The sequence below is a fragment of the Aythya marila genome, assembly GCF_965140915.1.
Source record: "Aythya marila genome assembly, chromosome: 3".
Lineage (NCBI taxonomy): Eukaryota > Metazoa > Chordata > Aves > Anseriformes > Anatidae > Aythya > Aythya marila.
Window position 1 is genome coordinate 34,874,752 of NC_139044.1, and position 14,837 is coordinate 34,889,588.

The 14,837-nt window shown below is 33.1% G+C and overlaps 1 protein-coding gene across 1 annotated transcript in view; it reads right to left on the reverse strand.

Moving 5' to 3' along the window:
* KIF6 (kinesin family member 6) overlaps positions 1-14,837 on the reverse strand; it is a gene marked incomplete at both ends in the record, with an annotated part of 170,796 nt that overhangs the window by 100,407 nt on the left and 55,552 nt on the right. Inside the window, one exon of the mRNA XM_082758077.1 lies at positions 10,471-10,574. Coding sequence (XP_082614203.1) covers positions 10,471-10,574 — 104 coding nt within the window. The remainder of the gene's footprint in view (positions 1-10,470; positions 10,575-14,837) is intronic.

The following is a 14,837-nucleotide window of genomic DNA, read 5'->3' on the forward strand; positions in this document are numbered from 1 at the left end:
ATGTAAAAGTTACAATGACATATGTTAAAAAATACAATGATGTAAATAAAATATATGAAAACTAGACCACAGAATCACATAAATTAGATATTTAAATATTTAATATATGTATATTGGACATCTGCAATTACAACTCCAACAAATTCTTTCTAGTCAAAGCATCACATAGAGGCAGTAGTTATCCTCCTATTAAAAGAGGCAGAGCAAGAAAAACATTTTTGCAAAAAGTAAAGGAAATCCAAAATGATTTTTGGTTTTCCTTCAGTTACCTTCAAAAGATGGAGAGTGACTTTCTCCTTTGCAATAATTATGTACTAAAAGATGGTTACCTAATCTCTGATCCTTAGTTTAACAGATAAATGCATATTTAAGCTATTTTCCTCTAACCAAAAGCTGTCACGAGAATTTATGTCTGCAAGTATCAAACTTGAAAACCTTGTAAAGCAACCCAGCCATGAACAACATCTAGTTGTGTCTAGATGTTCAAGAGGAACAAGAGAGTATCTATCCAACAAACTCCCTACAAAATCTTGTTTTAGTTGTTCTGGCTCAGCCCTGAGATGGTCTATGCTGACCTCTCTTAAGTAGTATGTTCTGTTTCTTGTTTCTAATTCATTTTCAAAAAGACCTGAGTAACCAGTCCATAAATGCAGTAATGGGGAACCTCTATCATTATGCCAAGGATAGCAGGTTAATATTTGCATGCCCTCTCAAGAAGAAATTAGGAAAAATCTGCCCAAAGAAGAGACTTTTCAAAATGGATTTTCAAAAAGAATGAGCAGGCTTGGCAAAGACCATATTACATATTTGAAGCATTTCTAAGTTTGTGACCAAGTTGTTCTTCAAAAATATCTTGGTCTGAACATAATGTCCCTATTCCACCCACTGCCAAAAAACAACGGGAAAATACTTTAGAAAAATCAAAGGTAGTTGTGTATGTAGGTTCTATGACATGGTTAAGGGTTCCAAGGAAATTCATAAACCAGAGGGGTGAAAAAAAAAACAACACATAGTTTTTAAATCTTAAAATGAGAAACAGATAGAATCAAGCAGAAAAAAAACAACCAACGAAGAAACATACAAAGAAACCATTCCAATGTAGTATTTATGAACACTGTTGTATGCAGTATGAGATTTTTTTTTCCTTCCTTGACTTTATTTATGCAGACCAGCACTATAGTAGTTCTGCTTTTTTTTTTTTTTTTTTTTACTGTTCTTATATGAGACTGACCACAGAATGTGTTTTTTGTTGTTGTTGTTTTGTTTTGTTATTATACTCTTTTATTATCAACATAAAATGCAGTTATTATAACCTCTTAGTTATACAACCTTCAGTGGCAAAAATCAAATCACCCAACTAAAATGAAAATTAACTAAAATTAATCAATTCAAGGACCTAGTAATGAAATAATAACAATAAAAAACCTGGTAGCAAATGCAACTCGCTGGTGCAGAAACTCGAATACAGAGAAAGCCTCTAACACCAGGAATTTTGTTTCACAATGGAGTAACCTTTATAAAAAATAATTAGCCCTTAGCCACCTTACTGCTTAGCTTAGGAAGTTGAAGAGCACTAACCCCAACAGGAAAAAAGAAAGGATGTAAACAGTTTTTAATTAACTGAAATTCAATAGAAACCTAGTCATGTGGTGAGCTGCAAACAAAGAAATGAAAATAACTCAACTGCTTACAAGTCACACTTAACTGCTTCAGTGAAAATATGCAGCATATACCTTTATTTCAGAATTTGATATTCAATTTTAAAGTAAGACAGTCAATTTAAGCTATTTCAATGTTAGAAGATGCTACATTAATCTGATATACAACCACCTAGCCACAGGAAACTGTCAGTGAAAGTACTGAACTAATATAAAAACAAACACACAACAACAACAAATGAAACCTGAAAAGTATGCTTGAGAAATGTTAAAATCTTTGATTCTACATAGAAACAAATATGAAACCAATAAAGTCTTTCATTTTTTTTTTGTAATAAATATTGTTAACAAGCAGGCTGCTGCATTATTTGTAAGAAGTTACACACCGTTAAAGGTTTATTAATATTATTACAGCAGCTAAAGCCAGGTGGGGGAAAAAAAAGTCGGGGGGGAATGCTAGGTTCTGCTCTATTCTATTCTTAGCTTCTGCCTAGCTGAGACAGCAGGCCTAACTTACACTAACAGGAGCAAGAGTGTACCGAAGTCTAGTGCCAGAATCCTGCTGTATCATGAAGAATAGTTCTTCCAACAGAAACTCCCTGAAGGAAAAAGAATGTGAAAGTATCAAATAAAGACCAATTTTATGTGAAAAACAACTGTAAACAAAGAATGGGGTTTTCTTTCTCAGTGCTCATCAGAGAAACAAAACAAAAACAGACAAATGAAACAACAACAGAGAAAACAAGAGTAAAAACTTCCCACCAGAAAAGAAGTGAATCATTTTCTAAGTTAATGCCAATGGAACAGTATCCCATCATTTATGATATGAATTTAAACCCCATTTTTATATTTGGTTTATATTAACATAGTACAAAAAGAAAGGCATTGCAATGCTGATTCAGTTGAGTTTGAATAACAATAGCTGAATGAAAACACGAGTCTGTTCTTACTATGATGCTGGGATGCACACTCAGAGAAAACCAGTCATGAACAGTTGGGGTGAAAACTTATTAAACTAACAGTGGTCTCTGGTTAGTGACTGTGAATCAGTCACAAAGTCTTGGTCTATCATTCCCCTCTTTATAACTTTCTTCCTAAGAATGTAAACACATATAGAACTGCAGCTCACAGACAGCGTTTACATTATCAGTTTTATTTCTCTTCTGTTACTTTCCACTCGTCAGGAATTCTTTCTTTAATGAAGCCTGCTTACCATTTAGACCACAGAAAAATTACAAAAGCTTTCTATCTGCAGTATTTTAGGTTCCAAGCAATTTTACTGATAGCACAACTCCAGATTGGTAAGATGAGCACTCTGCTACTTCAGTTTTACCTGCTCACCAAAAAACAGATTTTCATCTTAAAAACAAACAAACAAACAAAAAAAATAATAAAATCCACTTCTGAATCAGTCTTGTGTTTCCATGAAGCAGGATGCAAATTACACAGCTGAAATGCATCAGAAAAGTATTCCTAGCCAACTGAGAGTATGTTTTTAAAGTTTAGAGCTCTCAGTAGCATGCAGGATCTAAAAACACATATTTGGAAGGACTTGTTTTGACCTTGTTTTATGTGCCATGATTCATTTCTAGGAGAGCTTGCCTTTTAACCCTGATCACCATCACTGTGTATCATCTATCAAAATTAAGTTCACTTAAAGAACAATTAATTTTGTGTGTCAACCATGAACTTTATGACAAGTAAAACGGAAATCCAAGTTTGTGAAAAATAGACTGTTAACAAAGAAGCTACTGAAACACCTGAGATCAGCAGAGAGGTTCCTTCAACTAAAGAAGTTTGCTTATCTAGACTTCTGCAATAGATTTCCTATAAAATGATGTTATGAGATATCTTGGAGACCTCTAAAATGATTTTCCCATAGAGGCCAAATGGATAATGCCTCCTTCATGGCTCCAATGATGACATTATTGACGCAATTAATTGTCTGCACATTATCAGGCCTATACTTGGAGGTATCTATAGCACATATCTCATCAAGTGAGGAAGCAAGCTTGAGAATCTGAAAAAAAAAGTGCCAGCCAGCAGAAAACAGCAAGAGCACAACTAGGAGGCACATACTTTCTGAAAAAGGAATAGGGCATTTTCAGGCCATAGTAGAATATATCTCCTCCCTCAAGTTCCACCAACATCCCCAAACCAAAAAGCCACATATATAGTCAAAATTTGAAGTTCTAAAACACGTTATATATTTATAAAAAGAACAGATGAATAGAACAGGAGAACAGAGCAATATGGCCAACTGAAAAGAGAGCAAAAGCATTTTCTTACCTATTGAGTAGAAACAGATTTACAAATATCATACACAGTTTGCTAACACTATAAGCAGCAATTAGGTTTTATATGTTGCCTGTTTACATAACCAACAGGTTGGCATCCAAAGAGATTACCTAAATTCAATCTGGCAAGGAATCAATCATTTGGATTTTTTTCAGTTGTATATAAATGGCATAAAATATGCAAATAAGGCTTCTAATTTTATAAAGCAATCAAACAGTATCATACCCACAGATAAATTATTAACATTCAACACTTGCACTACGAAGGAAAGAGGCATACATTTCCTATTAGAGATATCATTCTCTTATACTATACTATACTTATACTATACTTATACTATACTATACTATACTGGCAAAGTCATTTTTGCTACCTCCTATGTAAAGAGATCCTTCTGGATTAGAAGGATATACATGTAATATGACACATGTAAAGAGTTTCTACACAGTTGAAAATCACTCATTCCAGTGATGAAACACACACAGATCTAAATCTCTACATGAATAAATCAAGGGGAGATCTGGCAAGGACTGTGAAATGATCAAGACTATCTCATACAGGTTAAAAAACGTCTACAGTAATGCTATGTATATAGAGTTTTTGCAGAGAATAAACATGTCAGGTAGATAGCAGAGTGTATATTTTTTTCTTCCTGAACAGCATTTTGTAATAACAAAGCAAAAGCACATACATAAAGCAATGTTACTCACTACCTGATGATTGTGGCCACAATGGTAATAAATAGAGTACATCTAAAAGTACAAATAGAAAACTAATCTTCAGACTATCAAAAAAAAAAAAATCTGATTAGAAGGTAACAAGAACTTGAAATATAAAGGAAGAACAAGGGACAAACACACCAATCAAACAAGGAAGTCCAAAGGTCTCATACAGATGAACACTGAGACATTTCTACAGTATACATGTAGATGAGAGAGGTTTTGTAAAGATTCACTGTTTTTTTATTAGATATGAGCTCTAAAGAAAAAGTTTTACAGAAAGTATTTAAAGTGCCAAGAGACAGAAATATATGTTTAGTGGTACTTTCAAGCACCTCAGATGACCAGACATTCAATGGATTTAAGTGAGAGCTCAAAAATCAGCTATGAACAGACGTGTTTGAACATATCCCTTCATAAATTGTTACCATGAGATTTTCAAAAAAAAAAAAAAAAAAAAAAAGAATCTGACCTTGCTGTGCTGTCACAGAAGATTTCATAACACTTAAGAGAAAAAAACAAGTCCTCTCATGAAACACATTGATTTAACAGGATTCTAAATCAGGCACCTAAACTCGATGTTAGTGTAAGATATTTTAAACCTACAGTTAAGGTAGCTTCTCTTGAATATTGCCTACACAGTATATGTCAGTCAGCCTGCTAACTTCTGCACAAATCCATTGACTCCTGTATTGACATAAACCAAGGTAATATGCTTCTATTTCTTCTACCTTGCAACAGAAATTGAACACTGACATCAACGAATAAGAACATTTGCTCTGCTTTGTAAATTAAACCATTGGTCCAATAGCTTAAGCACAAGTAGCTATTAAAAACTCTACAATGTACAACAGTGCAATATTGTCAGTGCCCTGATAGCATACAGATGTCACAACGTTGAAAGAGAAAAAAGAAAGACAGAAAGAATTAATAAGAAATCCAGGGTATGAGTAAGATGAACAATATATGAGTGCTGAAGTAAAAAATAGAAGTGTCTGTAATAACATATATATCTGAAAGAAATAAGGTAAAGTTATTAATAAATTAAAGTGCTAAGCCAGGACTTCCGTCCCTGTTACCAGAGAATTCCAACTGGCAAAGGCTCTGGGAGCGTGGGTGCTCTGGAGCACAGGACTTTGATTCAAAATCCTGACTTTCTGGGCACACATTGTAAATTGCTAGTGAGCTCATTTACAACAACAACAAAAAAAAAAATATCCCAAATGATTCAAATGAAAAGGACTCTCCCTTTTACTTTTGGCATGTTTCTTACAAAAAAGATTAAAAAATAAGAATAATTTCAATGTTATTTTACCCCATTCTAAAGCATAGTACAGAAACCTATGGGGGTATAGTTTCCTTCTGTTTGTGATCTATGATGTTATTCGCTGTATTTTTATTTCAATAGTGCAAAGTGTTCTTTTTTTTCCTTTTTTTTTTTCTTTTTTTTTTTTTTCTTTTTTCATTTTTTTCTTTTTTTCTCTCTAAACAAGGCACTAATTCTCTAGCTTAAAGAAATATTTAGAGATCAGCCCTTTACAGCTGAGGAAGTAGATAGTGTGATCCAAAGCAAGCAATACAGATTTTGGAAGCATTTTATGAACTACGTTTTGGGCCACTTTTGTAGCATAGCTGCATTTTTTATGGCATGATTTTTAAATAAACAGATTGAGAGTGGCAGAATTAATGTATGATTAACATTTATGAGAATAAAATAATAAAACCAAAAATATGACGTAATAAAGTAGTCCTTACCATTTTACAGAGAATTCTGAAGTAAGAATTCTAGACAGCTGTGCCTTTATTCACAGGACTGATCATTCATAAGTGAAGTCAAGAGCATTTGTTTTCCATTTTGTTGTAAATTTAATGAATGACAATGTGACATTGTAGTGGTTATGATGAAAGTCTGTTTGGCCTTTTCTCCCCCTTTCATTAAATAAAAAAAAAAATAAAAAATCCGAAGACATTTCTAGTGAAGACATTTCTAGATTCAAGTGAGAAAAAAAAGAATGAAGAAAGAACTACAGCTTGTTCACAAAATATCTTAAAAAATCTAACAGTCTGAACTGCAATGAGAAGCCTACTGACTTTATTTCGAATACCCTGAAAGTAAGCAAGTGGAATGAAGCTCATTGTCGTAATAAATGTTTAGTATAACTAAGTAAAGAAACATACAAAATACTATTTTATATGATATTAATACTTATTTCCAGGGCAATCACTAGAATTTATTTATTGCAACTCTTGTACAGAGCCAAAGCCTATGCATTATTGTGACCAGAGGTGAAAAAATAGTATTGGTTCTACATATGCACTCAGTAGATCTAGTTTCATTCTGGCATCCATCTTCTACCAAAAAGTACCTGAGAAAAGAATCTGGGCAGAGACAACAAAATTAATATGTACTTAGTGCATGGAGTTTTGATTGACATGTTTTGTACCTTTGATCAATGAATAAATACAGAAATTGGCATGGAACTGTCTTTCAGAAGACAAATTTTGCTTTGACCTCTCTTGAATTGATGAATCAGAATAAGAATTAAACACACAATAAATATACATTAAAATATATTTAGTAACACTTACTAGCTAATTTCCTCCTTACAACTAGACTTTTGTAAAAGTTTAAGACTTTTGAAAAGAACTATACATACTTGAACTATTTATATATATGTGTATGCATACATATGCAAGCCAAGATACAGTTTATTTAAGTTAAAACAGAAGATATCTTAACTGAGTAGAAATGTCCAAATAGCATTTGAAATCTATAATGACCCTAATTATAATTTCCCTTCTGGCCGCATTAAAAAAGCATCAATCAAAAAAAGAATATTATTTCTGGAATCCTCTAAAGTACTAATCCCCCTAAGAATTTTTATCAAGTGGTGACTCTGAATAAAGTGCAACATAGCATGTTGTGCTATCACCTTTGCCATGTTTCTTTTCCTCTTCTGTTTGTCATAACAATCTGATCCATCTCTCTCCCATTCAGCAATATTATTTAAGTTTCATTTTACGTGCAAAAGTAGATGAAAACCATAAACATTTTCCAGAAATAGTAAACTGTGATTTTATCAGCCCTCACCTGACTCTATACTTTTGTTTGGACTATCCATTTGTATATTTATTTTTGGACTATCCATTTTTTATATTATATTTTATATTTTGGACTATCCATTTGTATATTTATTCTTTAATTTGTGCAAAGTCTCCAGGTAATGAGTAGCTCCAAACTCAGTCTCAACAAACAGATCTGTCATAAAGGTTTAATGCATAACACAGCAAAAGACTCTCATTAGAGACAGAGCACTTAGACGTTATCTGTCGATGTTTGTAAATGCTCTAAAATGATCATGACAGGATGCTCAGACAAACCTAAGCCAGCATGGAGCATGGTCAGAAATATCACCAAACAAAAGCAAGCTCAAAACGTATATAAAAATATGGAAAGGTATTTTCAATGAAGTCATGCCTTTTCATGTGACTAGTTGATTATACTTTTACCTGGTTGTTAAGTTCACATCAGTTTGTTTACCTGTGTACACTGCATGCAAGAACATGTACAAATGCAAAACTCAGAGCATGACATTTAACATTTTCCTGCATTTGAACTGTCTAAAAAAATTTTTTTTTTCAACATTCCATTTGGCATACAGAATCAATAAGCCAGTCCGAATGCCTCATGTATATGTTAGTAATTCTCTAGCAGTGTCTTCTGCTCTCTGCTTGAAACTATGTCACCCATAAAAAAATTCTGTACACCCAAGTCTGCTTTCCATTTTAAGTCTATATTAAAAAAAAAAAGAGAGAGATCTTTGAAACAAGGGCATTATCTGGAATTTATTACTGATAAGGTTAATCCTTTGTGGTCCTTTTTGCTGATTATTGATTCTCAGGAAATGTATTGTATCTCAGTCAGCAGTATTTAAATTTGGTTCTGAATCTTAATTGCAAGGACATTTGTTCCAAGCAAGAACACATTTTTGAAACACGTGTACTACATGAACCTGAGTAAACATACCTATAAGATAAATTTAAACAACTTAAAGTTTTGTATTGTCCTAATGTAGCTGAAGTCCTTGAAGGCTATTTTCCCATTCTGTGTCTTATTATAGGTAGAAACTCATTAAAGGCAGAAAGTCTCCTCCATGCTTCTCTTTGGAGGATTGAGATGCAAAATTCCTTGCTATTATCTCAAGAGCAACCTTTTCTGACAAGGTAACACTCCATATATTGTGCTATAAAGATAAAAAAAGAAAAAATATTCAACTGCTATACCTTTTAGTTATGCATTTATGAAACAAGGCCTCCTGTACGTATGCTATAATGCAACTGTATGCAGACTGTACATTCTTAGTTTTCCTTTGCACACTTCTGTTAAAAACCTTTATCAGCTGTGAACCCATTTCTGCCTATGAGACTACTAACTTCATAAAAAAAAGTCAGACAGGAAATCTTAGGAAGTGAGGTTCATGGCCTTGGCACAAATAAATAAAATAAAAATCAATGTCCCTACACAAACTAAACAGCAAGCAAGATCACAAGGGAAAATTCAACTGAGAGATTTTTTAACAGTGATGTTAGGAAAGTATATCTTTAAATGAATATATAGGTTATTTATGTATATTGTAATAAAGTCCCCGAGAGTGGCTCATCTTGTGAAAGACTAGTTCTGTAAGGGTAAAGAGAAACTAGCCATTAAGGTAATTATGTAAAGAAAAGAAAGTTTTCATAGTGAATAATAAAGTAAAGTAAAGAAACAGAAAGATCCTTCTATATTTTTATACAAGAAATTTTTACATAATGCTGGTTCCTCATCCTTGATATGGATATCGTTTAGTTTCTGAATTAAAACAAAACAAAACAATCAAAACAGACAACGAAAAATGACATCTTTAAAGGTAGCAGCTTGCTGCATGTCTGCAGAATCTCCTGGATGGTATGGGAAATGTTTAGCACTGTTAGTTTTCTTCTGGAGCACTTCCAAGTTAAATTAAAATCATTGTCAAAATTCTTGCAGCTTCACCTTCATTATCATTAATATACCCAACAATCTCAGAACAGTTACTACTACTTTATATAGATGAGGCACAGAGATTAAATAGGTCCGTTCCACAAGATCACTTAATTTTTCAAACCTCGAAATTGAATATAGCTATTTTGAAATTTTAGCCATAAGAAAATATTTTTACGTTATGCATAGAATTCTTATATTCTGCACTGATATTTTACTAAAAGCTGTAAGATATTACAACACATAAATGAATAGCATGTTCAGTTAAAAAAAAATATATAAAAATATTTGGCTTTTAAGACATTGATTAATTGTGTGTTAGAAATGCAGGCTCTCTCTTGACATATGTCAAACTAACACTACAGCACAACACTTCTCAGTACAAAGAATGTTTCTTGAATTCTATTTAGACTGTATATCCACTTTTGAGAAACACTTTTTTTTTTTTTTTTAATTTTATTCTGCACTATTATACAACACTTCTTTTTGCCTGGCATCTGTCTGGCATTCCCATCGTTTGCATTTACTTTACTTCAGTTCCTCAAAGCTGAGACTGCAGAAACACAGCCAGCAGCCTCATACAGCTTTTCATGGAAAACTGCCATTCTAACCTGGCACCTAACTTTACTTTATTATTCACTATGAAAACTTTAAAACTCTGAGATGAATTTAAATATTTATGCCAACAAAGAAACTGATGAAAACTATCACCACAAAAGAAGAAAATGAAAAAAAAAAAACAAACAAACAACAAAACAACAATGTAAGCCATTACTGAAGTAGCTCTTCTTGTGAAAGCTCTGATGTTCTTTGCTTGCCAGTCACCAGTGCCAGCTCATCTTTCAACTCTTGGATCTCCTTTTGCAGTTGGACAACCATCTACAAACAGCAAAGCATAAAAAAAGCATCACCTACAAATTATTATATAGGTTAGGTATTTTGCATTAAAAGGTTAAGTTTAGTGAAATATTTACTTTGCTTTCCTCTTTGTTTTAAACAACCTTTTTTTTTTTTTTTTTCTTTCAGAACAGAAATACACCAAATAAGAAATAAGAACTTAAATACATCAAACACATTTTTTTTTCCTTTTCCATTTATAAAAACAAGAAAAGTCATCCAAACTCTGTAAACTTTATGTGTTAGAAGACATGATTGTACAGAAAGACTTCAACAGACTACTTGCAAGAGAAAAAAAAAATCACCATAGGAGGAGCAAAAACATTAGTTTTACTTGCTAGTGATGAAAACATTTAAAATAGAACTCACTGATGTCTGTTAGAAAGAGAACTAAATAGCAAAAGTGATTTTTCTCTTCCCTGTAGAAACAGAAATTCCAAAACAATATCAGCATTTTAACCTTACATGTAACAATCCACTCTTAATAGAATTATAGCATACAGTTGCTGATACAGCAAATATATAATTATTAAATTACTACTTTAATTATGAGAATGCAATTGCTTTAACGAACAGTAATGACTGAAAATGTGATCTGCAGAACTGTACTGGATTTTTAAATTTTAATAGTTTATTACTGGAAAATGTATTTTGGAAAAATATTTATATAAAAGACATATTTTAGAAATCATTATCCTCCCAAGGTCAAGTTCCATAACTCAAAAACAGTATTTGAGTTTAAAACATGAATGAACAAGTTCTTGGTTACTTTAAGATGTATCATTTTCATGATGCATCACCTTATAATGGCTCAAATGCATCGGAAGTCCAATAATATTTTTAGATGGATATGAGTGCACTGATACTCAAAACCTTTATGGACATGGTCTTGGGCAACCAACTCTACGTGTTCTGCTTGAGCAGAGGTTTAGACAATGACCTCCAGAGGTCAACCTCAACCATTCAGCAATTCCATGTACAGAATATGCTTCCAAGAAAATAATGTTTTCGCGAAAAAAATTAATTATTCCTGATTTTATAGACACTTTATAGAAAAATTATTGTTGAGACTCTAGACATACCTTTAGTGGATATTAGAATTCCTTCAAATAGTTGTATTTGTTTTAATGTTTAACTATAATTTTCTCAATTTTGAATGAATTTACTTAAGTATACATATATATTTTACACATACATATAAACATTTTTTTAAAACTCTAAAAATGCTGGTAACATATTTGTTACCAGAAATTATGAAAGGTTAATTTTGTCAAAAATACTTCATCTGAGATTCTATTAAGATGGTGAACTGCTAGTTACAGATATTGCAAGAATACTTCAAGAATATTGCAGGCCAAGCATTTTCACCTGATTTTAGATTGCCTTACTCTGGTGCCAAATTTTGACACAGTCTATGCCAAGAGTAAATAAAATAAAATAAACTTGTGGATTCGGTACAAAAAAGTAGATAGTGGGAGTGATAGTACCCTTTCTGAAGTACAAATTAATTAGCATGATTAACCTCTATCTGACAACAACATAAACATTATTTTCAAGGTGTGGATGAAATATTGATTTTCAAGTAGTATTAAAAGAAACAAAAATCTACAGTAGGATAATATTTTAATTTATATTTTTAAATGAATACCAGAGGAGATTAGATTAGATTTAGTTCAGGCTCAACAGTTTGGTTTTCAGTTTAAATCAAATCCTTTGGTCGTAAGTGAGAAAAGTACAAAGCTAAGTTGCTTAAGAAGGAAAAGGAGTACATATGCAACTTTTAGTAAGATATTGAGGAAGTTTCCATTATGAAGAATTGAGCTTACACAGCAATCAGACTTAGGTTATATCTACCAAGAAGTATTCTGCACTCTATTTATAAAACATACGTTCAAATTACAGATGATAAATAATGCAAATAAATGACATAAAATCATAAATTCAGCACTTTTCTAAATAATCAGGTTGCACACTGGGAATATACTTTAGGTAGTTAAGATGGGCAACAAATTCCATAGTGAGCACAGAGCCATATAAAGCCTAGGTACCCATGTTCCCCTGCCTTTTCCACAAGAGGGGATGGATTTCTAACCCTCCCGAGTCCACTTTTGCTTTACTTGCTAAATGATCCTGCAGAGTGAGACATACCAAACTTGTGGAGTATAGCTCCACAGGATGTAGTAAATGTTCAAGAGCCTGCATGTGTTCCACCTCAATCAGAGGCTTCTGAGGCCATGGAAGGAATGTTTTACATGATTTGCTACTACAAAGCCTACATGAGAAAGACAAAAAGGACAACAAGAAAGTAAGAATTGTTCAGTGCCTGCTGCATTTTTTTTCTGTGCGTGGGTGTGTTTCACAGAGACAGAAGGTATGCTGAAATGCATCTATAGTTCTTACTATGTATCCATCTAAGCAGCTTTGGCACAAGAAGTGTAACCTCACTCAAATATTTCCCATGTCAGAAAACAACATTGATACACAACATGCTGATCCAGTAGCTATTATCACCTGCTATAGTTTGCTGAATTGACAATCTTTAATAGGTGTATTTAATATTTAGAAAAATAATTTTTCTAGGTAACATAGAAAATTACATTAAATAAACTAACAAAGGTTTATTAATGTAGTAAAGCTTATCACTAAAGAGCACATCTTCAAACAAATAAGGTATGCAAAACTAGAGGCATATAAAATATTTCAAAAGGAAGACTAACCAAATTTTGAAAACAAAAACCTAAGGTACATTTTTGTTACACAAACCAAAAGAAGAAACATCTTTTCTTTCAGTTGCAATGCTTCATGCTTTACCAACATGGATTACTACCTTCATCCTTCCCTGCCTAAATCCCTGATTCATTCCACAGAGTTCCTCTGCTGCTCTTTGAGATGTGATCATCAGCCTAAGGATTTAGTGTGGAAATTCTATTTCTACATCTCATTTACTTGTCTTCCTTTTTTTCTTAATGGTAACTTTACAGACTTCATTCTTCCTAACTAATAAAATGTTCCTTGGACCAATCTCAAGGAAGGTCTGTACCTGCATGTTTCTTAGCTTTTTAATATTCAAACTGTTCCAGTGCAGTAGTGTGCCTTATTTCTGTAGAACTTGACAATAGAAGGATTCTATGAATGACATCACTACAGCCTTCCTGCTTTACATTTCCCTCCTGTTCTCAAATTTGAAAAATGAAAGCATATTCTGAAAGAATACAGTGAAAGTCTTACAGAACCAATTACTATAGACCTTTGAAAAAAATTGAGATGACACCACATTTTCATAGAATACCCTTGTTACAAATGTTTTTGTATAGAACTCTTATATGTGTTAGCAAAGAAGCAAGATAAAAGAGTTGGTCTGTGTAAGACCATAGTGTGTAAGGTCATCTAGTCTAATTGCATCTCAAGGCAGGGCTAAACAGGTCACATTCCTCAGGGCTTGTCCAGCTGCATTTTGATTACCTCCAAGGACGGAAAGTCCACATTCTGCCTGGGAAGACTATCTCAATATATAACCACCCTTATGGTAAACATGTTTCCTAATCTTTAACTTTTTCCAAATATAAGTAAAATTTTGTGCGGTGCGACGTGTCAACTGCCTGTTGTCCTATCACGGTCTATCATTCAGAAGACTCTTGATTTGACTTCTCTACACCTGTTAGACAGATATAAAGTAACAAGATCCCTTTATTCTTTTCTTCTTAAAGGTGAATAAATCCAACTCTGAGCCTTTCCTCATATAATAAGGTGCTCCAGTCCCTTGATCATCTTGATGTCACTCTGCTGGGCCTTGCTTCCGTAAATCAAGGTCTAGCCCCACTGCTCTCAATGCAGTCTCTCAAGTCCTGTATAAAGGGGAATAATAACTTCCCTTGACCTATAGTCTGTCTCATACAGCACAGCGTTTAGTTGGTCTTCATCACAACATCACACTATTGACTTATGTCTACAAAGCTGCTTTCTACGTTACTGGTGTCCAGCTGTATTGCTGTATAGGGTTATACCACCCTATTTAGCCTTTACCTTAGTTGAACTTCATTAGATTCTTCTCAGTTGATCATTTCTTCAGCCTATCAAGCTCTCTAAATAGTAGCCTTATCTCCCATATTACTGAGCGCTACTCCCAATTTGCTATCATCTGTGAACTTTTTGAGAGTGCACTCTGTCAAATCACTGAGGTTGCTAATAAGGACACTGAACACTATTGATCCAACTACACAAGGGATCATTGCATCTCTGATCACA